At 39.5% G+C, this 25,902-nt stretch overlaps 1 protein-coding gene across 1 annotated transcript; it reads right to left on the bottom strand.

The window, feature by feature from the left end:
* Nucleotides 1-3,889: 3,889 nt before the first annotated feature.
* On the bottom strand, nt 3,890-23,735 carry SOX15 (SRY-box transcription factor 15). Its single transcript, XM_044077013.1, has 2 exons — nt 22,494-23,735; nt 3,890-5,285 (listed from the first exon to the last, which is right to left on the bottom strand). The coding sequence occupies exons 1-2, from the start codon at nt 23,213-23,215 to the stop codon at nt 5,024-5,026; spliced, it is 984 nt and encodes a 327-aa protein (XP_043932948.1). The 5' UTR covers nt 23,216-23,735; the 3' UTR covers nt 3,890-5,023.
* Nucleotides 23,736-25,902: the final 2,167 nt, after the last annotated feature.

A 25,902-nucleotide genomic window follows, 5' to 3' on the forward strand; every position in this document is an offset into this window, starting at 1 on the left:
TTTAACAGTGCAGTTTGTGCACATTGCTCACAAGCGTGATGTTGTCATTACACTACACAGCGATAGGACAGCTCCTACAGAGTCCTCGCTTTTCTTGGGCAGGCATTACATTATCCTTCGCTACTGCTTAGTCACACTGTGTTGTGCAATGGAGTTACTCCCCAGAGGGGTTCAACCATCCCAATGTGAGGAAAGGGATATGAAATTCACTTACTGTATTCAGTAGGTGACCAGGTTATCTAACCTGCAAGTTATGAAATAGGTTCAAGGACAACATTCTTGGAAAACCACAGTGCCAGCATCCTGCTCACTGCCAAATGACAGATTAGCTAACCTTTGTCCTTACTATAAAAGCACCCCCCCCCCCCAGTGGGTGGTAGAAGCTTCAAGATACTCCACACCAGTTTAAAGTATTTTATCTCCAGCTATCACTCTGCCCAGTACAGTCCAGTGATATAATGGAAAGAGGTCATTTTGTGGTGGTGGTAGTAGTGAGGGGGACTAGGAACGTTTATGTGTGGTAAACTGTAGACAGTGTCTCCATGTACACTTACTGCCATAAAATGTACATAAGATGTACATACAAAAGATTAGGTACATACAAAAAGCTTGCTGCCACCACATTAAGAACTATGATTTATTCTACACCCTGGATGTGTCAGATAATCAGGACTCTAAATATAATTCAAATTACTTCAGTGCTATAAATTTCGGGGGGGGGGGGGGGGATTCCATCTGCCAAGGAAGAGTTCATATACTATTGCTAGACCAATTTCAAGAAGCAAATATTGGCCATGGAGCAGATAAGGAAGCATTTATTCCTCACCCATAAATGTTATATGGCCCAGTCCAATCACTCTCAGCCTGTGTGGGTTGTCTGATAAATGTATTAAAATACACATTCTCACTGCATTTGCACAACCACACTGCTTCTGTGACCCAGGTTATGGATCAAAAAGGTTGGTACATGGCCAGTTTGCCAGGGTTCCATGCAACTTCATCCACAATGACAGGGATGCCTGCAACCACCATCATTTACTATTCTCCTTACCAACTACAATGTTATCCAAGGAAGCCATTACCTGCAGGGAGCTCTCCAATTTTCAATGAGTTCACCCCTAAAAAAAAGTGGAAAGCAAAAGCTGTGTGTGCGCACACATAGAATCACAAGCTTTTTTTTTTTTTTTTTATTAAACATCAAAATACCAGCTCCAGGATTTTAAAATTTCAGAAAACTGACAATATTAATAACTTTATACAAATCTAAAGTAAATATGTATTCCACAGCAAAGGAGACAGGGAGACGGGAACAAATGCCCCCCAAGACAGAAAAAACAAAATCCAACAAAATATGTACAACTTCACAGTGGAAATTCAGTATAAACAACATTCCTATAGATTATATTTTTTTTAATAAAAAATCCTAATGATCTTCACTAAATTCATTTAGTGTAAGTAATTCATGTACAATTTGTCTGCAGACCTTAAATCTGCAGCCATAATTTGGGTATATGTGTAAACATACTCGACAAAAAACCCAGGTGAGTCGGGGGGTGGTAAATACCCACTGCTTTGGCCTCATAGAGGCTTTAAGAAATTTATGATCTGCTGAGCAGCAGAGTAAAAATTATAATTTTGTTCACTCCCTTTCTTCCAGTAAAGGACCTAATCAATTTGAAGTTTGTTAATTCATGCAAACTGAAGTTTTAAAGAGAATATTAAGAAACTACTTAACAGATCACTCATATTTGTCAGATAAGCAAATTGCAAACATGTGAAAGCAAAAAAAAAGCTCCATTTCCATGGATGGATTACGAGAGAGGTTAATCAATGTACTTTCCTGTCTCAGACCTACAAGAACAGTTTGGTGTGAATAAAGGACCAGGTGGAATGTCTAATGTTTCCACATCAATTAATATAGTCAAGTCTACAGACTTTGACTACCCACATTTTGTCATGTCTCACCAAATATATTTTGTTGCGCTTTTATATACACAGCTCTGGATTTTGTTGAGCTTTTATATACACAGCTCTGGAGAATAAAAATCTAGGAATGTGCCACTCCTCATAAAAGATAAACTGTATACAATAAAATAAGGGCCAATCCTCACACAAGTGGAGAGGCAAAACAAGACTCTGTATAACCCAGTTGTGGAATTACCACCCACCAAAGTTTTGATTTACATAGTAAGGACAGGACTCCCTAGATGTTAATGATGCCATGGAAGGACTAGGACCACTGCACAGAAAAAAGTAATTTATGCTTATTAGCAGACAAAACATGCCCATTAAATTTGAATAAAACTTTACCGAACAGACATGTGGCAATGGTTTCAAAAGGGACACCCACTGTCTTTCTTCAGAGAGATGGAAAGAAAACTAGATAAACATGCAAAACTTATTCATAAGCTATGCTAATACAACAGGCCTAACCCTTTTGCCAAGTCACCCTCACAACCCATGTATGTTTGGTCAAACGTCAATGTGGTGTAATATTGGGCTCCAGACTGGTCACATAAGAGCACATTTCAGAAACTACTAGTGAACAGTGTCCCCAACCCTGGTTTATGTAAAGAGCATCTTATCAGACTAGCAATAGTCTGGTTAGTGTTACCTTTGTGCTCCACAACAGAGCTCCACAGAGAATGTACTAACAGTTTCATCCATGTCAGTTATCCACTGTAGCATGAAAGACACCTCTTACTCCAGGGTGTTACAAATTTGCATCAATATGACTAAAGCAAGATTCTGGAAAATTATTCTGAAACCAGGACATGAAAATAAGGGCATCTTTTAAGCCAGAAAGTGCTACATTTTCTCCCAGTTTTCTTTGCAAACTGGCAAAGCAGGGCAGGCACAACTCAAAGATGGGAGCCCAACAGTTTTTCTTGCTTTGAAACAGATACCAGTTTAGCAAATGAGCAACAGCACATTAAGCAGACAAGTCAGAAAGAATGGTTCCACCAAACAGCACCAGTTAAAAATCAGAGAGAGCACCTTTACTAATTAGAATGGAGGAAATACGAAGCCTTTTTCCAAGGTTCATTTGAAGAAGACTGGAGGACTAGTTACACCTCTGCAAAGCCAGCTTTAACCCATTTTCCCTGCAGCAGGGTACCCTTGTATAGCCGCTACTGCAAATTGCACCCTCACAATGTGTTCATAAAAGTGGTGCCACAACAGGAAATTCATGGGACAATTTTGAACAAACATTCCATAAAATATGACATATTTTAACATATTCTTGAATGCAGAAAAAAAGAAATGGGTGCGAATTCTTTTCCACCAACCCAAGTGAGCTTTAACAGCAGCTCAGAACATAGATAACAGACATATGTAGTGTTTACTCGCACTGGCCATGGTAGTAAAGATGTTCAATAAAGGAAAAGAATCATCCATGAGACAGACTTTGGGAAAGATTAATACTTTTGCTCCACACTGTGGGAAGTTGTCAACAAAAATGAAGCTGGGACTGGTGCAGTTCAGTCAGCATACTGGTACCACTCAAGGTTACTGCACATTTTGCAACTCGGGAAAATATCACTGCAAGAAACAAAGATGCAACACTGTAGACAGTATTGTAACTGTGCCAGGCTGTGCAGTACCCCCCCCCCCATCTTATTCCCAGAGTTCTACTGCAATAATTCACAACTTAAATTAAAAAAGTGTAGTATAATGCATTGTTAAATAGTGCAAACTGACAATTTAAAAAGTGGTATTAAAAGTTACCATTTATGCTATGGCCCCATTCAGTTGCTCAATTAGAAACTGAGGTGGCACAGGCAAAAGCCTGCAAATCTTGGCATATCACAAAAAACAGCATTTAACACTTACTAAAATATGGAAGTCTGCATTACAAGCCACACCCTCAAAATAATTGTCCATGTGATTATAAAATAGAAGGCTTGCTTTGTTCTGTATTAAATGTAATGTTATAGCACGTGTTTGAAATATGGTATCCTTTCATGAATTTACAAGTTAGAAGACAGTCTTACTAGTAAACTAGGATGCAAATTCCCAAGGTGAGTCTGTTCTGGGAAAACAGCAAATGTTTAACCTAACTGTATGCTCATACAGTGAGTAGCCACGTACGGTATATTAAAAGTGGGGGGGGGGCAGCTTTATTTAAAACCAGGTGGAATCTGACTTAAAAAAAAGTTGTTTTTTTTTTGTTTAGACAAAGCTACATATATTGGGTCTTCTCCCTTGTTACATAAGGACATGTAAAATGACCATTACAAAACTGACATGCATTAAAAGCATTTTTCCTGAACAGAACCATCAAAGGAATTACTATTTCAAGAAGTCCCCAAGATAGTGTTTACATGCCTCACATATTTAGGCTTACACGTGAGCTGCAATTCCCATCTGCCATGACAGCAGCAATGATAATCTCTGCCTTACAGCAGGCAAGGACAAAATGAACATGAAGAACGAAGACAAACACATTTCTGGTACGGGTAGTGGAATAAGACTGCTTTGGTACAAGTTGCAAGTTTTGTACACCATAACCACGTGAGGCATGCAGTTTGTCACTTAAGTACATACCCCACCCATCAAAATGAAGTGGTAACATTTCATTCTGCCACTTACTAAGTAGCCAACCAATGGACTTAAATCTAAAATGAGCATTACCTACAACGTAAAATTGTTCACAGTTTGTGTTGAAGTAGAACATGGCTAAAGGAACTTTTTTGGGGGGTGTTACCACTCCCATTTCATTATTACTCCTGTGACACAAATCCTGCAACATGAGACTAATCAGTTTTAATAACAGGAGAATCAATTATCGAGGTGATCGGTTTAGCACCCCCCCCATGCCCATCCCAGTCATTGTACCATGTGCAGTTCACATTATACAGCAGCCACTTCTGGGTTCTTAACAGGAAACCATTCCCTTGAAACTCGGGACTATAGGAATTTCCCCCAAATTTAACATATGTACAACCAGAATAAGACCTCCTTCATTCATTCTGTACAAAAAAAGTGTTCTCTAAGTTCAGAGATTTGATGGACAAAATCATTAGATGTGAGTCAAAGGCATAGTCCCATTCAGTGTCAGGTTCTGGTAGTGCTGTTGTGCTGCTGCATGGTAGCTTCTCGGGCCAGGGGCGTCTGATGAATCTGTGCCAGGTAGGCTGTACATGCCGATCATGTCTCGCAGGTCTCCCTGGAGCCCAGTTCGGTGATGTGTTGGGCCACATTGAGGATTAGGAGAAACTGGCTCTGCTTTTACCATAGACATCACAGTACCCCCTTGTTGTGGTGCTCCGCTGTACGACATACTGTTAAGAAAAAAGGTACATGGGACATCATAAGCATACTTCACAATATAAAACATAAGAAAAAATCACATTTCTGTATTGCAAGCAGTACATCATAGATACAAGTCCTGCAAAAAAATCCAAGATGCATAAACTAGGTCTAGTCTCTTGACTAAGTTTATAGTCTTATACCATCTTTTACACAGAAGCTGGCTGTATTTCAAAGGTTGTACCCAGTCAGAAGCCAGCTCTGACAATGAATAGATATCTTTACCACCCAACAAGAAAACTTTCATATTAAACTCATTCACTCCAATGGTGCTCCGGAATTTTGCAAAGTAACTCCCAATGGGCCATAGCCTAAGTATTTTAACTGAATCAAATTATGTCCTCGCAATTCTTAAGCAGACCTTTACATTATATATCATACATGAACATATACAATTTAAAATGAGAAGGGAACCATTTTCCCTACAGTACAGAACTAGGAGCCTGAAACAGCTCAGCTAAAGCTAAGGGGCACGTGAAATAGGCACTTACTGGTGGGTGGCATGCTTTACTAAAAGCCAACTGCAGCACTACAAGACTTTATATTCTACTGCCAATTGCAGCTGCTGAAAATGAACTGCCTCACAAAGTGGTTATGAAAAGGAACCAGGGGCAGATGAAGAGATGGTGTATTCCTATGGCATACACACTTTCTGCATATTTTATATGCTAAATTTACCCAATGCCCTTATGACCAAAAAGGGTATGTGGACCAACCCACTTAATTTGGTAAAATAAAGGTGAGCCACCAAGATATGGCAACAACTGAGAATACAAAACATTTAACGAGGAATAAAAAAAAAAAAATTTTTTTTTTGTTGCGGGACTGCCTTACCCCACCTGCAATACCCATGGAATACAGATCCAAGTGCACTGAAGGTGTATCATGGACCTGCAGGGTTTATTCAGACAGTCAACATTTCATACCACCTGCTTTGTAAGTACTTCCATATTGCAAAATGATACAAATGCAAAAACATTTTCTGCTTCCCTGTAGTACAGATACATATTACTAACCAGAAAACCTTTCAGCTTTCTTTTTGTCTTCTACCATGAAGGTCATATACATTTTTCCTTATTCAAAATATACTTCATCTATTAAAAAAAAAAAAAAAAAAAAAATGACACAGGCAAGACCAGTGTCTTCCCGTAATTTTCACTATTAGTCACTGACCACATTTCGCTTTAAGTACATATCCTGCTCAAGCATTATGAAGCAAACCGGCAAGTACTTGTATCCAGACAATATGTTGCTGCAATTCATATAGCTACAAGAAAACACAAACAAGGACAACGAAAGACTAAATGTTGCATGTCAGACATTTAAAATTCCAGTCTTAACAGACTGTTTTTGCTGCAAATTTAGAAGTATTAAAAACAAAGGTGGGGCCAAGCCTCTTGCCCTGAAGGAGGCCTCGTCACCTACATTGCAGGGCACATGATCAATCAATGGCATGCTTATTAAGCAGGTTTGACTTATTGGGGTCATACAGTTACGATTATCGGGCTATGAAGAACGAATTAGGGGCAATGCAGGGAATTGTGTGCAAATACAGAACTGCTACTTTCAGTACTAAGAACCCTGAACTTTGGCTGCTTTGACAGTGAATAAAATTCAAATACAGTATGAAAGCCTTTAAGCAGCTTTCAGGTAGCACAAACAGGAAGGGATCACCATCAGTTACTCATCTAGAGTCAATATGAGAAGCTAGTGACTCAGTCAAATGAATGCAGAAACAAACCATCAGATTTACTGCCATTAAGCAGTGTCATAATACTGGGACATACAAGGCAGACCAAAAAACAAGAAACATCAGCAAGACAGTCCTCATCAGGCTGTTTTAGGATACAATTTCAAAAATACTAAACAGTAATACTGAGGAATTTAGGAATCCACAGATCAACACAACAAAAACTTTGTAGCTTTTAGAAGTTGTCCTATAGAATGAAAAGCTCGGCATTAAGGGCTATTCCAGTTGAACACAAGCATATAAAAACAGGCACTTTACTCCAATTGATAAGGTACCCAAGAGGTGACATGATAGGTAGTGATCTGTAATACAAGTAGACAATTTGGCCTTTGATCAACACACCCAAGATAAGAAAAATCATTCTATATTACCAAACTTAAAGGGTATGGCATCCAGGCCTAAGGAAGTCATATCACCATTCTACTCATCCCTTATCAGACCCATCATAGATTACAATGTCCCCCATATGCAACAGCTGGGAACACCCAGAGGGTCTTCACCAAGAGGATCCAGGGTATTAATACATTGCCTTACAGCCCTATCTCTAAGCTTAGCATATAAGGCATCCTTTGATCCAACCCTGATGGAGCTTTTGCACAGATGCAAAATGAACAGCACCAGAAACACTAGATCCAGGGATTTAAATGTCTGCATAATAAATAGAACATGCTAGCAAGACAGATGCAGCTCATAGGATCCCCATGTTCTATAATAGGCTCCTCAACCATGTGAAGTAGAGACCATCCCCAATTCTACTTAGTTACCTTGACCATTGTATGCAAAATCATAAAATCATCCCGGAGCAAGTCCCCCATGTCTCATAGAAAAAGGCAGACAGCAAACATTGTCTAACCAATCCAGAGAGACTTTTCCCCCCTTCTCTCTCAACAGCCAGCATTTGCAAACAAATTTACCAAAAATGTCTGCACACTGCATCACGTAAGGGAAACCAGTAGTGTAACGGTAAGAAGAAAACAGTACATGGTGCAAGAGAATGCAGCAATATTTATCTTAAAAAGCAATTATGTGCATTCAAACAAATGGTCACTTATAAATGTTAAATTGAAGCAAAAGCTGAACCTTGGAATCAGGAGCAACAAAGAATGAAGCATTATTAAAAAAATCCTCACCTAGCACTCAGTGTTCTTTAAATATGAAATGTCACTATAAAAGCAATGCACTGTAGTTAGTAGAACCTATCTGGTAAGAAATCCATTTAAATGGTAGTAAGGTGTGGGTAAAGAAATACCTACCATTTACTTTACAAACTTTATACAGCTAAGGTTCTGCCAGGAAAAACAGCTTGCTTAAACACACAGACATGGCTTAGCAATTAGCCTCGCCTTAAGTCCTTTAAGTTAGTATGAGGTTACCTGTTCTGCAGGTGCAGATGTAGCAAACAGTAACTTAATCTGCACAAAGTTCAATTAGATGAGGTGGGAGCTGAGGGGTCAGTTTGCCTTATGTAATAAGCCATCACAAATCATGTGACCTTCACGCTGGCAGTTGTCATACAGTACACACCTATTTTCAAAGAGAAAGCATTGAAATGCCAAAAAAAAGTACACGATAAATGTAAAAATAAAGGCACTGAAGAAGAGACAAAGGACTTTTACTTGATGTAAAACAATACAGCAGCATGAGAGAGAGAGAGAGAGAGAGAGAGAGAGAGAGAGAGAGAGAGAGAGAGAGAGAGAGAGAGAGAGACAGAGAGAGACAGAGAGAGAGAGAGAGAGACAGAGAGAGAGAGAGACAGAGAGAGAGAGAGAGAGAGACAGAGAGAGAGAGAGAGAGACAGAGAGACAGAGAGAGAGAGAGAGAGAGAGACAGAGAGAGAGAGAGAGAGAGAGAGAGAGACAGAGAGAGAGAGACAGAGAGAGAGACAGAGAGAGAGAGACAGAGAGAGAGAGAGAGAGAGAGAGAGAGAGAGAGAGAGATGCTCCATTCCATAATTGTGCACCATCGGCCATTTGTCAGGGCGTTTAGTATTTGCATGATTAGACTAAACTATCACAAAAAAGGGCAATTCTTGAAATAACGTACTCCCGTTTTTCCTTTCAGTGGGCAAATGTACAGAAGACAAAGCCATTATGCCCATTTAAGCAGCCAGTATTTTGCTTGGCAAAGCTACTTATCTACAAAACAGGGCACTTAAAACTATTATCACAAAAGTAAAATGGCAATCACCAGTAAAATATGTAAGTTTGCATTATAAATGAGTCTTTAATTGGTGGTTTACCTTAAATGCCACATACTGTTACTAATGCCCCATGCTATTTAATTGGTGGTTTACCTTAAATGCCACATACTGTTACTAATGCCCCATGCTACCTTAAAAACTTCAGCTAGGGTATCTGTGCCCTTCCCAGCTGAAAACAAAATTATCAATGTGTCAGAAATTAATCATTTTGCAATGCAAGCATCACCAATAAGGACAGAGAAGCCATGCAAAGTGAAAACAGAATTAAAATAAAAAGGATTTTCCTCAAAATTGTTATAAACAAACATTAAGTACTTAATGTCCTAGCTGCAGCTCTCATATGACCACGAGTTTGCCTTAACATTTTGCTTGCCCCCCCTTTGTAAAATGAGATTGTATAGCAGACAGAGATATAAAGATTAGGGTGCACCAGTCATGACCAGTCAATACTTTATTCTTTACAAAGTGCACTTTAGCTAAATGCCTCCTAATTTAATAGCAATGACTAGACAGAGCCCCTGATTTCATCAGAGAATTAATTGCATGCTTCTATCCCATACGTTCAAGTAAATTGGTAATAACATCTAATTCATCCTGCTGGACAGGCAGACAAGGACTATTCCTCCATAAAATGGGACAAGTACTTTAGCTACAAGAATGTGGTAAAACCAATAAACAGCTCCCTTATTGTGAAAGTTAGCATTCCATGCTTCACACACCCTCGGCCCACATTTTCTTCCTCTTTTTTTTGGGGGGGGGGCTTGCACAGCATCACTTATCCTAAGAGCAGCACCTACCATTATCCTGGCGGGAATGCGAGCAATCATAACTCCGTGAGCTGCACCAACTCTAAACAAGGAATGTGCCAAATGCTCATGTGCAGCTCCATCTACTAGCAAAACAGCACACTCCCATGATATCAGAGGTCATCTGTTACCCTCAAAGTGAGTCCCCAGACCTTCCAGTCATTAAGTAGGTTAAGTAAGAGAGAAAATGATACAACAGCTTGAAATACTCAACCCTGTTGCCGTGTATAAATTACTGAAATGCATCTCAGTACTAGAGAGAGAGCTTACAAAATTGCTTTAACATTTCTAAGCTCTGCCCCCTCACTATGGGAGTCCCATAAGGTTCCATCTTGGGGCCTGTTTTGTTGAACTTGGTTTATATCAGACCTCCCCATTAAGAGGGAAAGCAAGTTTGCAGACTATTCTAAAATAGCATCAATTGTGAATTCAGTTTAAGATCATGCAAGAGCATTCAGAATCTATAGTATGATTTTAGAGTAATCTTATGGAATCATGTTAAAAAAAGAATGTTCATTACAGGGTCTAGTTACCTCAGTGTCTATGTAGAGCCCATACTGTGAAAATGGGAGAAAAAAAAATATTTTAGAGGGCAGTTCAGCAGAATTTAATATCTTGGATATAGTAAAATTGACAGAGTTGTCTCAACATTCTGTTCGTTATAGATAGAATAATGGGTGACTTGGTTTCAATATACAAATACCAGACTAATGTTTCATTAGCTGCTACCCAGGGAATTAGGTTTAAATCTAACCAATCTGGAAGAAGAACTTGGTTTCTATTTTTAAGTATCCAAATTAATTATAGAACTGGTTTGGTGTACAGAACACTTCATGAGAATGCAGGTATTTTATGGAATGTTTTTTATCACTTTGAATTTGCAGAAGAAAGTCATTTCCTAAATAATTCACTGGTATCCAATTAAAATACATGCAATGTCTTCACCAAGTCCTTGCATTTGAAATACATTGAAATCAGACACACAGCTTTGGTACCCAGTACTCTGCTACTAGTCAGTGTAATGTGCAAAGGAGCAAAACAGTTTTCAATGTACTGCTTGCACATGTCTACACTGCCACCTTTCATCTTTTTGTTGTTTTAACTACTTTGCTAAGTTTGGGTGATTTGCACAGCAAGGTACATTTCACTGCACTTGAAGGAATCCAAAACCCAACAGCAAATGTCACACTACTGAAAACTCCACAGCATTCTTAGCATGCAGTGAAAAGGCCCTACGCCTTTGCAGAGTGTGAACTGGACTAGCAGGTCCGTAGTTTAAGGAATTGCAAGCACAGTAAGGAAAACAAGTGTGATAATGGCAGCAAGAATAAGCTTCCCTTTGGTTATCCTCACTTGGTAACTCAAGGTGGCAAATAGTACCTGCCTTAAACAGAATACAAACTACGAGCGCTCAACTGCTGAACAGGTCATAGTGGTACAGGCATCCATCCATCGGACAGCACAAGAAAGAGGTGGGCATGTACACAGTCTTTCCACATCAAGATGACCGCCTTAGTTGCAGAGGCAGCACAATTCACACCTTCAGTATCAGGACAGTACTGAACATCCTCCTTATACTGCAAGGGAAGAGCACATTTTATCCAACTCCAGTTCTGTCCCAGTTGAGGAAAGCAAAGTTTCACACAAATTTTATTTGCTCAGACTTCGAGCAACCTTACTTAGCAGCATGCAGTTATCAGCTGAGTGCTCATAAAAAAAAATGTACATTTCTATCCTTTAGAGAGAGACCTATCAATCAAGTAAGGGTTAATACAGTTCAGCAAATTACCCCATGCAAGTCTCAAAGCCCATAAGGCTACAGTGCAGTTACGCAGACAGAGCAGGTCGCACCTAAAGAAACCATCAGCTAGGTAAAACTTTTCAGAACTGAAATGTAATGAAGAATTCTGCTACTGTTGTTCCAGGCTCCAATTTAAGTTTTTACAGGGAAAAGCAGGCTGAAAACTTTATGGTGCCCTGAAGATGCCTCATCAGTTAGAGCTAAAAAATAACACATTGGGGATGCTACTGGAGCAGAATGACAAATACCAGATGAAGCATGTCCATGCAATAGTCCCATCTACCAAGAGATCTAGTTTACACAAGGTACTGTTCTTGCTTTCGGTAAGCCAGGCAAAATTTTGGGAAAGGGAATGCAATATGCTCAATGACATTAACCAGAGAGAGAGTATGATAAGGCAAAAGAAAAATCAAACCATGACATTTACCAGAGTATGTTAAACTGCTACCAGGGCAGTTAAACAATAGAAAGATAAGTTGGTTTGGGGAAACATCCCAAAGCACTTCACTGCTCATGCCTTGGCAGTTTCCAGTACTACTATGAAGTAACATCAATCCTTCTTCTCTCATCACCCAGGTACACATGTAAATAAAATTGTATGGCACAAGACAAATGAAAATTTACAGTCACAGTGCTGACAATCCCAAATCCAGAAGTGTTACTACAGAAAATGCAGATGCACTCATCAGGAAAATCTGACCACTTATTAGAATTGCCAAGATACATAGGAAATTTAAATGCAAAATAGATGCAATGCTTTATTTGAGATAAATAAGTGTTAGCACAGAGTGGTGAACTTTTGAATACCAATCCACTTTGTTTCAAATTAAGTTTTGTTAAGGCCCATCTTTGCACAAGCATGTCTCAATTTCTGCCAAAGCAAACCTACTCTGCTATAAGCTGCAAGGAGTTTCAAAATGTTTATATTAAGCTGAAACTTCTAAAGTCTATTAAGCATTTTTTTTTTTGCAAATAAAGTGCAGATAGGACTGGCTGGGGACAGAACAAGTGATGGGGACAGAACAAGTGATAAGCAGATACTATCAAAGAAGAGAAGCATTTGATGTAGCAAGGGCTGACAGGCATTGCAAACAGTGGAGTGATCAAAAGCAGCCATTAAAGAAAATAATGGCCAATGCAAAGCCTTAATGCTGCACACAAAAACCAGGACAGTGATATTTAGTTTCCTTTATTGTTGATAAATTAGTGTGAATATAAAAGTACGATGGACGTATGGCGTCTGATTAAGTTCTGTTGAATAAAATAAAGGGAACAAAAGCACTCAACTAAATATCAGGCCCCGGTTTGTGTGTGCAGCAGTAAGGCTTTGCATTGGCTTTAGTTTCCTTTAATGGGCGCTTTTGGCCACTCCACTATTTGCAATGTCTGTCAGCCCTTGCTACATCAAATGTTTTTTGGCCGAACTTTGTTACGTGGTTGTTGGACCATTAAAAGGAAATGGTCAAGGAAGATCATGCCAAGTAGAAGATTATTCAAGTCAGGATTAAATACCACAAAACAGACCAGAGCTGGTAGAACAAGTTTCCATCAAGCTAGTAAAACTTTAATGACACTGTGGGTATTTACTACAGAGTCTCACCCTCCCAAAATATAGACCTATGTTCCTTACAGAACATATCCACCAACTGTCAGCAACAAAACAGAACATCACACAAGCCAGAATGCAAATCTGTAATATCCCCCCAAAATAGTAAAAAAATAATTCAAGATACCCATCCTCTCATTGAGAATACAAATTTTGCAAACATTTTATAATGCACCAAAATTAGAAGTGGGAAAAAGAAGTTTCCACAAAGCTAACAAGCCCAAGGAGCAAGTCCTCCTCACCAAAATAAAACAAACCCAACCACTGAAAATAAATTAGGACCATCCAGTGTTTCTTCAAAAGTAAATTTTCTTCTTTTAGAACCACGCGAGGGTTCATTTCAGCAAGACAGGTCACTTGAAACTACACAAGCCCTTATAAGGCTGCAAAGCAATTACTGCCTACAATGCAAACTGATCAAATCTGGTTGCAAGACAGCATTTTTGTAGTTTCCAGTAACAACATTCTGCCTGGGAAAGTGGTCATACAATCCAATACGGAAATGGAAATAGCATGCCAACAATAATCACTTAAGCCAGTGTAAATGAAGCCTGAAAGCAGTTCATAAAACATTACTTAACGCTCTGAATTTGTCTATTTCATACATAAGCATACAAAACTGAATGCAGGCATGAGAGATATTTAAAGGCATTCATTTTACAATGAGAAAATGAGATGCAGCAAATGGAATGAGGAAGAAGGGAAAAACTAAGCGCCTATTCTCCAAAGTGTTATGTCAATTGGAAAGTTACCCCTACAAAATGTCATACAGTAATACAACAGAAAGCTAGTTTTATAATATTAAACACTAAAACACTGCATTTAGTACAACAAATCATTAAAGAAGGGTCAGTCATAATACAAAAGTTCCCTGTCTTGAGCACAGAAAGGAGCTGCACATGCTGGTTTCCTTGGGGTCAGCCAGAATTCACACACCATAAATTTCATTATGGGTACAAATTTTTCTGAATGGCACAGAAGTACTCTAAGTAACACTGGCACCTCATAGCAATGGGTTCTCCAGTTTGGCTCTTGGCTTTAGGTCTGAGGAGCGTGCATGTCCTCCATCCCAACAGACATTAAGTAGATGGATTAAGAACTCTAAATTATCCATAGGTTTAGGTGCAGTATGTGCGAGACAGTTACTGAAGGCCTGGATTGCAAACTCTGTGGATGGAGATGTGGGTTCATAGGATCCTATAAGAGTCTGATGCAGCGCAACAACAATGGATGGATGGTGGGGGAGTTTTTTCCAAGCTCAGAGATGTTATCCGGTAAGATTGTTAATGCTCCTGTCTTAAACACAAGGCAGAAAGATCAGTAGACAGTAACACTGTTCTCCCAGAAATGACTAAATTATGGGGAGTATTCAATATGGATTTGAATTTCACAGACAGGGCAGTATTTTTTATACATAAACTTAAACATGAAGGTTAAGAGTAAGAGGGTGGTTCTGGCAGTTGCTAGCAATCATTTAGCCTTTAGTGTGTAACAGAACTGTTAGATTGGAGTATTAGATTGATGAACCCTACATTACTGAATCTGACCAAGATATTTAATATGGTTGAACCAACAACATTCTGAAGTTATATGGGGTAACCATGGGAAAGTGCATAGTCTTGGGCAGCCTTAGCTGTGCACCAAAAACCATGAAGGCTATTTCATAGGTAGTAACTAGGCTATCGGCCCTAGGGCCTATACAAGCCCAGCCAAAAAGGTACCCTGGCTTTTGCCATCCAAGAAAATTATTTTCCTGTGCCACTGTCAAGCAGAGCCACAGAACTGATCCCCGAGATGAATTTCATATTTCCCATCCAATCAAGATTTTTCTTGAAGAGTACTAACGAGGAGCTTTGACACAGATATGCAGTTTATTCGAGAGTATGGGTAGTCTTGCAACAGGAATATATCCCTCAGGCATGTTCCATTTATTGTGGTGACATGGTTTAGGTCCCTAGAGTGTGTAGCTCAGAGTGATTTGGACTTCAAGTGGAGCATGTCAGCTCTGGGTTTGACATAGCTTTGTATGTTAGGCAGAGATCACCTCTGAGTAGGCGATATGCAACGGAGTAAAGCTTGAGGTTTTTTAGACAGTCTGCATAGGACATCTGTTTGAGGCCAGTAATCCTCTTTGTGAGGTATTTCTGCAACCTTTCCAGTTGTTGAGGCTCCTAGTTTGCAGTCATCTGCGAACTTCGTTAGCCAAAGACCTTCTGTGTTACCTTGTACTTTGAGAAGTAGATACCAAACAGGAGAGGACCCAGGACTGAACCCTGTGGTACTCCACTTGTCTGAAGTCTGATTTGGAGTCTGCTACTTTCACAGTGTGGGTTCTGTCAGTGAGCCAGTTGGCAACCCATCTTGTGACATAGGGATTTATACCTAGTTTAGTGAGTTTATATATAAATTCCAGAGTGGGGGATGGTGTCGAAAGCCTTGGCAAGATCTAGATAAGCTGTGTGAACCACCTTACCCTAGTCTACAGCTTTGGTGACCGCTTCAAAGAAGTCTGTCAGGTTTAGAAGACATGATCTACCTTTTACAAACCCGAACTGGGTGGGGTCCAGAGTTTGGAGATTACCAGTGTCTTTGTTTATAAAGTTCCATGACGATACATTCCATGGCCTTGCAGACCAGGCTCATCAGGCTAATGGGGCAGTAGTTCCCAGGGTCCGTGGTGGCTCCCCCTTTGTGGAGTGGGATAATTGTCACTGCGCACCATTCAGTGGGCACAAAGCCTTAGGTGAAGCTATGACTGAACATGGTACTTAGGTGGGGTGCCAGTTTGTTCTGTAGTTTGTGTAGAATGCAGCCTGGAATGTTGTCTGGTCCCACGGATGCTGTGCTGTGTTCTTGGCTTTGTAGAGTGTGTTTTTTAGCTGCGTAGCCATGATTACAAGAACTCTGCATTCTTCCGGTATAGAGATGGGCTCTTTAGGGGGTGAGAGGGGGGGGGTAAAGTTAGCACTGAACCTATCTGCCAGGATGTTGGCAATATCAGTTGGGTCTGTATATTTAGTGCAATTGTGCTGTAACTCAGAGCAGATCTGAGTGAGTGTTGCCATTGAGATTTTTGACATGGCTATAGAATCCTTTGTGGTTGTCTTTAGAATCAGTGGCGATTTTGTTTTCTTAACTAGCTTTGGAGGATTTTATCAGGGATCGCAGCTTGACAGCAAGACTGTTATGTAAATGAAGCCTGAAAGTAACAAGACAGGAGAGAACTTCTGGATTACTGATGTGGATGGACCAGCTCTTTGTAAAAGGAGGTCAGTGTAGAGTGACAACAGAAAGAGCCATAATGTATACATGAATACAGAGGAGAGTATTATGGACAGTACAGATCTTTGCAAGACTCTTGATGTGAAAATGACTTCCTTAGACACATTACTGAAAGACTGAATTTTTTTAAAAGGTGCTATTTTTGAAGTATCTTTGAACCAAGAAATAACTTTTGGACCAAAGCCATAAGATTCAACTTTGTTTAAAAACACAAGATGGTTTATAGGACACTACTTAAGCAGCTTTATAAGTTGTGGCTTAAAACGTTATCAATTGCAGGATGTTTTCTGAATGGGAAAGAGATGCAAGCGGGAAAAAAATGTATTTTGCAAGTTGTGCCACGTGTATCTGTAAAATTTTAGCTGTGAAAAGATGAGTGCCAATATGTTAACAGAACGACTGAGGAGTGAAGCCAAGTTTAACTGCCAAGATGAATCACAGAAAATGCTTAGCCAAAATGAGGCATCTCAGCCAAACGTATTGCACCACAAACAATTCCTGTAGAGTCAGGCAAGTCTCAAATTAATGCTTCACCAGACAGACTGAAATCGGTAAAGTTTAACAATTACAGAGAAATGCTGAAAGAGGTAACTTACACAATTTGAGAAAATACAGGAAGCAGATACAGTAATAGATATATGCAATGTCTGTAGTCAGCCAAGTGAGAAGATGCACTGTTACATGCACTTGTATACAAATTAATATACATCCAGAGAATTACATAGATGGTGGAGCTCACTTACACAGTCCTACAGTTTGAAGCACTTTAGCAGTGCAGTACTAAGACAAGAATTATAAGTGTGAAGGAATTAAAGCAGAGGGGAGTTTATGACTTGAGACATCACATTATACCATTTTTCAAGAGGTGCATTCCACGTGGAGACATCTGATATGTAGAGCAGACATGATGAAATGGGTGTAAAGAATTTGTCCAGTACTCCTAGTTTGAACCGTTCCCCAGTATTAATTGTTATGGTAGCAAATTTTACTGGGCTGCCTTAAGAAAACAGTAATTAAGAGCACGTGTAAAGGCCTTAAGTGTACCTTGCATTTTTACTTATAACAAGAGATGGTTCCAAATAACAGGACCTAGTTTAGAGAAGGCTCTCTCTCTCCCCAGTAGCAATCTTGAAGTATGAATGGGCTGGGAGGGGTTTCCATTTTGGGAAGTTCTCATGGATAGTTTTCAGAGAGGAAGCAGCAGTTCAAGTTTAATATTTTGAAAATTAGAATCCAAGAAAAATGGACCAGTCCATTACTGAAGGCCACTTGGGTTCATTAAATAGGTTACAGTGATGTACAACAGGATTGGCTGGAATGTCAAGAGTTTGTTTTGTGTGATTTCAAAGTCTCTGTGCATCAAGGAATGCAAAGACAAAACATCTGCCATACACCCTCCCAGTCAAATATTGGGGGAGGGTGTAAAACAAAAAAAAAAAAAACACCCTCAGAATATGGCATGCAAGAGCAAGCTGAACTAAGAGTCAAAGAGCAGCACTGCAACTACATTGACAAATTTTAAATAGTTACCACAATACATTATATTTAAACAAATATAGGCATAGCACAATGTTTTTCATTGCTATACTGTAATGCTACATGACAGTTTGTAAAAGGAAGAAAAAAAGGCATACATTGTTAATCTGAAAAACTGTCAGAATATAAACCGATCGTATATACTCCCCACAGTTATACATACAATTGGCACCAAAGAAATTCCTATACTCCTCTTTATGACTGCCACTGGGTCTTTTATATCTATTCGAGATACCACCAGTTCAGGTAGATGGGACCCCAGTTTAGCAAGTAATCCAAAAGGCAGTAAACTTGAAGTGCATCAGTATACCCCTTATACTGCAGTGTTAGTCCTAGAAAAATAATCCAAGTACCTGGTGTTTGACAGTGCGTTGTGCGTCCTTCCCACAACATGTAAGCCTCCAGTATAAAACTGTAATTAAGATGAGGCATACCCAAAGTGCAAAAAATATTCTATTTCAATGAATAAAGCACAACAGATGTCTAAATTTGTAACGTGACAAAAAGTCAAAATTAAAAATTAGCCTCAATCTAAAACACAGCCAGGTGGTCAACTAGAATACAGGAAAAAGCCTGCAAGCTGCTGGCAAAGCTTAATGCTTAAGTGAGGACTGATTCACTGCCACCTATTAATGAATAAGTCAATTTACATACCAATATTCAAAGTTACGTCTTAAGTTTACCAGTTATTACCTATTTAAAACAAAATTAGCTAAGCTGAAGCTTATAAATTAAGACATAGTAAGAGACTCCCACTGCTGTACAAGTCATCAAAAGTCTGCTTTTTAAGTTTCATGACAAAAGGCAGTCGTGTAAAGCAAGCAAGAACACTGCATACAGGTATCAAAACCTGGCAAATACAAGAGAGGCCATGGAGTGCCACTGTTGTGAATGACAAGTTTCAAAGCTTTGAAAATAGTGCTAGAGGACAGAAAGAAGCAGGAAACCACAGAAACATTCAAGACATGGCTGCCCACTCTGATGGGCTTCTTTATAGATTCACAAAAGGTTATAATTTGATTCAAAGCAGCTGCAGTTGTCAAGTTTTTACTTGATTCAAAGAAAAAGCAGACAGTTGTTAATGGTCTCATGGACAGTTCTGGAGCAGGTGGCCGAGAAGATTGCACCTAGCTTGCAGTTAAGTTAGTAATGGGTGGTGTTTAATCTTTAGAAATATACACAAGCCATGGCCCTCAACCTGCCATCTCCAAAAATGTAGAACACTACTTTCTCATGATGTGGAACAAAGGGGCAAAACATGGAATACTTACAGCTTACCAACAATTTCAATTGAGAAGCTCATAGGACAGTTAAAGTTATTTGAATGATCTACTTATTATTCACTAGTTAAAGATCCTAACAAGAGAGTTTATTATGGACCTGGCCAATGTGGAACTACGATGCACATGGACATTTGAAGACTGAAATAAGCAACATTTCTTGCACTGAGGTCAACTTGAGAGGTGCAGCAGGAGAAGCCAGCAGCCTCGATTTTGAAAATTAGAGTGCATTGGCTCTGAATGTAGAAACTCTGCTTGAAACCAAAGAGGGAATAAAATGGGGCAAAACCCAAGGCAACCACAACGCAGTTACTGCCTGTATAAAATTACCATGCAAATATATGCTTATTTGCAGATAATGTGCTCTGAATAGGTTGCGATTTTCCTTCAAAACATAGGAAGTTTTTTTCTGCCAAAGCAAAAGTACTTAAAAAAAATATGTGCACAAGACACCAAGACTTATTTGCTCACATTACCTATAGATACTCAATGGATTAAAGCTTGGGGTGAGAAGAAATAAGATTACAGTTATCATATAGCACCATGATCCAAAGTTGCATTATACAAATCAAACAGTGTAAACTGCCCAACACTATATAAAATGTGTATGCCCAGTCTGAAAGAGGCTGCGTTGGCTTCCTTACACAGACAATTACACAAAATATCTTTCATAATAAGGGCTAAATGTCAAAGCTTTACGCAATTACACCCCTGACTACACCCCCCCCCAAGATCAACAAGTGATACTAAAAATTATCACCACTTTGAAATTCAGGGATAGGATGCCCATCCAGAATTCAGTTTTCTGGAAAATACAGCCCGTTTAAAAATTGTATACACACCTGTGTATGAATGCACTTGCACACAAGAAGTTCCCCTGAAAGTGAGGGAATAATGAAGCCACCTACCCTTCGGAGGGTTCAGAATGGGGGGGGGGGGGGATGACCGAGGTCTAGAGAACCTTCCAAATAAGTAAATTTGCACAGCATCTTTAATAAAATAAAAATTAGGGTCACTAAATAAAACAGGATGGACTACATATTTCCTGTGCAGTGCTACTTAAAAGTTTTGGCCTTTGCTGGTAAAGTAATTCGGATGGTGCTCATTCAAAATCAAGAACCGAGCCTGCACATTATTTGTTTTGGCAGTGGTATGTCTTACATTTTGGACAAGAGCATTAGTAGTAAAGACAACATAATACTGATTTATGGAAACAGTGCTAAGAAATCCAATCAGCAAGAGATTTCCTTAAAAAAAAAAACTTCCATGCTGTATAACCAAACATTTAGTTGCATATAACCTACGCTCAACGAAATAACCTACGGGGAGGAAAAAAAGTCAGAGGCAATTACAACACATCATCACGTATGTGTTCTATTTTTCTCTTACATTTATACCGAGTAAGCACGTTATTACTTTCGCGTTTAAATATTCTGCAAATTGTTCATTTTGGTTATCCGTTAAATATCGCAAAGCTTTCATCGTACAGTCAAGTTTTCGTTGTATATTTTAGCTACCCGATTGATCAGTTGAGCCTTTTTAATAAATACACAAATATTTTTTGACAAAAAAGACCAAAGTGTCTAACCTACTTATACCGAGAAAAACTATATAGTCAGGCCACCTCTCGGAGCTGCCAACCAACTGTTGATGCACTGAATACAAAAGTAGTTTGGGATCACAGTCACTTCACACCTAACGCCTACTCTAGTGTTACTGTAAGAAGCAGTGTGTCGAGAGAGAAAGATGTGAAAATTTTAACTCCAGTCGAAAAAGTTAAAAATTCGCTGCTACAAATAAAAAACAGTATCTAAAAAAACAGAAAAGCGCAAGACCGACGAAACAAACTTCAGAGAAAAGCCACCAGTATACAAGCAGCAAAATACTATTCCTGCGCATACAGAAAACTACCATATTAAAACTGCTGCTGGCTTACCTCATCTGCCCCTGATTTGCCCTCTCCTCCTCCATAAAAGAACTGATTTTCTAATAACCACTGACGATTGTAGTTCACAGTGCCAACTTCTATACTTCCTTTTGTTGGGGAAATTACAGCGCAAACCATATTGTACTACAAGACTAAGTGTAATGGAGTAATATTTACAAATATATCCCCGATTTAGAACCCCTCCATTTATTTCGAATTATTGAGCAAAAAAAGGCTGAAAGATACGGTTGCTGGTCGTTTAATGATATGTCGTTAAAGCAAAAACCCGTGTGAGCAACTAAAATAAAGCACCTGTCAGTCCAGGGATTAAAAACTTATCCAACCTCCACATATATTTATTACACTTTTGCGCAAAAAGAGGGCTTGCAAGAACTATCCCAATACATGGCAAAAACTCAAAATGTATATGCACTGACAAACTGTTGTGTACCATTTCTTTTTTAAGCGGTCATCCTTAGAACGAATTCGTATGTCACGGCTACAGTATACCCGATTTAAAGGGTGAAAAAATACAAAGTGGAAAGGCGAATACAACTACGAAATATCTGGAAAAGCAGGTGATCGGGAAGCACGACAGAGCAAGAGCAGGAAAAAAATGCATACTAACACAAAGACAACCAGCATAAGAATAGCAGGAAAATCTCGTTAAATAGCAAGAAAATCTGCTGGATCTAAAGAAAAAAAGAAATGACAAATTACAACATATCAGTTTATAAAAGTCGGACATTTAACTAGACTTTTTGCTATAGTTTTCTTTACGAATCATTTTCCACGCTTTAAAAACAGCGCCCTTTGTTCAAAGGTAACGCTGTGTATAAATAGGGTCAGTCCGAAACGAAGGCATTTAAGAAAACTAGAACAAGTTTTATAAACTGGAAACAATGTTACAAAAGAAAAGCGTTAAACTGCTAGACGTTAAAACAGCAGGTTACTACAAGTGTTTAGTTATGCCCCGCTTTTCAGACACCTACCTGTATGCGCTGGTATTGTGGCCCCCATTCAGATAGGGCTGGGCAGAAGGGGCAGCGGGCCCCAGCCCTGGGGGATACTGTAGGGCTGACAGATCATAGCGGTGGAGTGCTGCCTGTTGGTAACCTAGCGCAGCTGCTGCTGCCGCCTCACTCTGCTGGACAGCGTACCCTCCGGGGGCTGGCCCCCAGCCATAGGCTTCCAACCTGGGGCTTCCACCCCCAGGCCCTTGGGCAGCAGCTGCGGCCGCTAGCAGTGCCGCAGAACCTGGCGCCAAAGCGTACTTCCCGGCGTTCTGCTGCTGCAGGTCCTTCTTGAGCACAGACTTGTTCTTGCGCCGGGGTCGATACTTATAGTCTGGATATTCCTTCATATGCAGGGCTCGTAACCTCTTCGCCTCGTCAATGAAAGGTCTCTTTTCGGCATCCCCCAAAAGTTTCCATTCTGCACCCAATCGTTTGCTGATTTCAGAGTTATGCATTTTGGGGTTCTCCTGGGCCATCTTGCGCCGCTGGCCCCGAGACCACACCATGAAGGCATTCATTGGTCTCTTAACTTTGTCCATGGGGTCACCTCCGTTAACACCTGTAACGTTGTTAGTACACATTTTGGTTTGTTGAGACTGCTGCTGCTGCTGAATGTGGTGGTGGCTCCCTGGAGAAGTGCCTCCAGCCCCAAGCTGGGGTCCCGGTGCCTTAAGTTCTTGTTCCAGCATGCTGTACATAGCCGGTACTAATAGATTTTGACACGTCAGGAGTTCAGCCTTAGAATATAACCAGTTGTCCTGAACTTCCAGTTATCTGGTGCTGCTGTTTATGTTATCCATACAACACATCCCAGAAGCGAGTCCACCAAATGCAGAAGTAAATAAGGTCTCCAAACTACTTAAAGTTCTTGAAAAAGTTGCAAGAACTATGACCGGTGGGAAACTACTGTGAGATACCTTGCTTTTACCTTTTTCCTCAGTTGTTAAAACTTTCTCTTTGAAACCAAGCTCTTAAAATAAATAAAAAAAACATCCCCAATACCCTTAGTGCAACAGGTACATCCAGAATCATTCCGGTAGATTATATACACAGAGTGGAGCATCTTAAAGCAGCCAATCAGTCTCCTCGGGGGTGGGCCAACTGTCGTGACGTCACGAGAAACATTACATGGCGGGTGTGGCTTAAAAGGGAGAGAAACAAGACGAACTTTAAATAATATTAAAACATTGAAATGTGACTAGTTTTCGCTTAGCTAATGCTGGCACCTTAAACAAAGCACGTCATACACGACACTTAATTCCACTGGACTGCTTAAGGTTTGTAAGTCATTCCTAACTTCCAAGAATTACAAACTTTGCATAAGTTCTGTAGACACGAAGGAAGCGGTAACCATTCATACTAATTTTTTTTCAGTTTAATGTTTCAGTACGTGTTACGATATTGAAGGTAAAACGCTTATTCTGTAATTCTTCTTCTTGGGTAGCAGAACTGTTGATATGGACATTTAGGTTACTTCCCTTTTCTCTTTCGGTACATAGCCACAGTGTGTTTGTTAACTGCACATTTGAGGATGGAGTGAGTGCGTTTGCTGTCCCTTCCCGCCTGCCCCATCGGCAACACGTGACTCCATACTAGGTAGCGCAATTTAACAAACTGGTTTGTCGGGATTAGGTATAACAAAGACCTGGAAGGTGCGACATCCCCTTTGAAAGCTGGCTGTACGGAAAAAAAAAACTGTCTATGACCGGGGAGACTACATAACTGATACAAAACTTTATTTATGTTACAGTGATCAGTTGTAATCGTCTCCCACTGTTGTCATTTATTTCAAAAGTAAGAGGGTACCTGCTTTTGCAATTTAGAAGTTTGCCATCCTCAGCATACATTTTATATATTGTGCCGACGGGGCAATGCAATTAGAAGATATTTGTTACCCTCCCTTACACCAAAAACTGATCTGAGATTTATGGGAAATTCAGTCCTTTCGAAAGCTACTTCGGACTTGTTAGTCATGCTTCAGTCTTTTCTTTGTATTTCTTCAACGTGGACTGTAATAAAATCGTGGTGTGCTACCGCTGCTGCTGTCCGTAAAATTGGGAAAAGAATATACAAAACTGGAACTACTGTTTATATTAACCACTATTTCTGTTGACAGTTGCACTAGATAGACCGGGAAACTCGTCCACTTTGTTTAAACGCTGCAAGCAGACTTCTATTTATTGTCAACAACACTGAAACCTGTGAAGTTTAGATGTAAAAATCATTCAGAAACTTTTGAAAGTCGCAGTAATTAGAGGCTTTCATATTTGGATTGAACTATTCCACAGTAGGTGTTGGACATACGCATGTGTTTTAATACAAAAAAATCAACAGTAAATGCACTCCTTAAAATCAAAAGTCACTTCAGTTTTGGATGTCATGTAGCATTTTGTTTGACATCTCAAATTATCAGTCGATGAGGAATTCAAAAACAGCTGAAGTTATCCCAATATTTAATTATTTAGTGTATATTAAATTTAGGGCTCTAAAGAAACACTAATGAAAATATGGTATATTTTTACTGTTTTTTATATATGTTTGCATGAGTGATTGATTCCACCAAAAATTAATAATGCTTAAACGCCTGTTCTGTACATTCTTTCGTAAATTACCTTTGGAGCTTTTCTCCCCGGGCCTCCGCTGAAAATGGACATGCGTCAAGTCGGACTATCCCGGTCAACAAATGTAAAATAAAAATAAATTAATTGTTTACTTATCTATATAATAGAGAGGGTCTTTGCACATCTCTTTCTCAGTATCCTGTATCACAGACAGTTCTGTAAAATAATGGTTCACTCTGCAACATTACAAGCTTTGCGGAGCTGTCATTTATGTTTGTCTGCACTCCCACATGTAAACACACACACACACACACACACAAATAATAACCCCAACAATGGCAATTATTTACCATCATAGGTATCTGAACATCCCCCATCCCAAGTTGACCCATTTATTTCATAGTGTATACTATAAGCTCAAAGATGGCTAGGTTGTAATGTACAGTACAGGACCATTTGGTTACTGTATAAATTGCTGCCTCCTTTCTTTCCTTACTTTATAGTCTGCTTTCAAGCTCTATTGAGTACTAGTGAAAGGAAGGACTGACATCAAGTAACAAAATTTGAGGACACTGAGAAGGTCTCTGCTGACAAGCTGCTGCAGAGTATGTTGTAGTCAACTGAATCATGACATTCAGTTTCAACAAGTATTCAATTTTAGCAGGATGTGGAATTAGCCATTATAGTAAGCACATCTGTGCGCCACTGCAAGATACCGTAGCAAGGGGTGTAACAGGAAAATAATACTGTGTATCATAAACTCTTTTTATTGCCCTCCCAAACCACCTGGCATTAAAAAAATGGACATCGCTTTCAAAATGTTA

Source organism: Protopterus annectens, chromosome 7.part0 (genome assembly GCF_019279795.1).
Source record: "Protopterus annectens isolate FY-2018-M chromosome 7.part0, PAN1.0, whole genome shotgun sequence".
In the NCBI taxonomy this organism is placed as follows: domain Eukaryota; kingdom Metazoa; phylum Chordata; order Ceratodontiformes; family Protopteridae; genus Protopterus; species Protopterus annectens.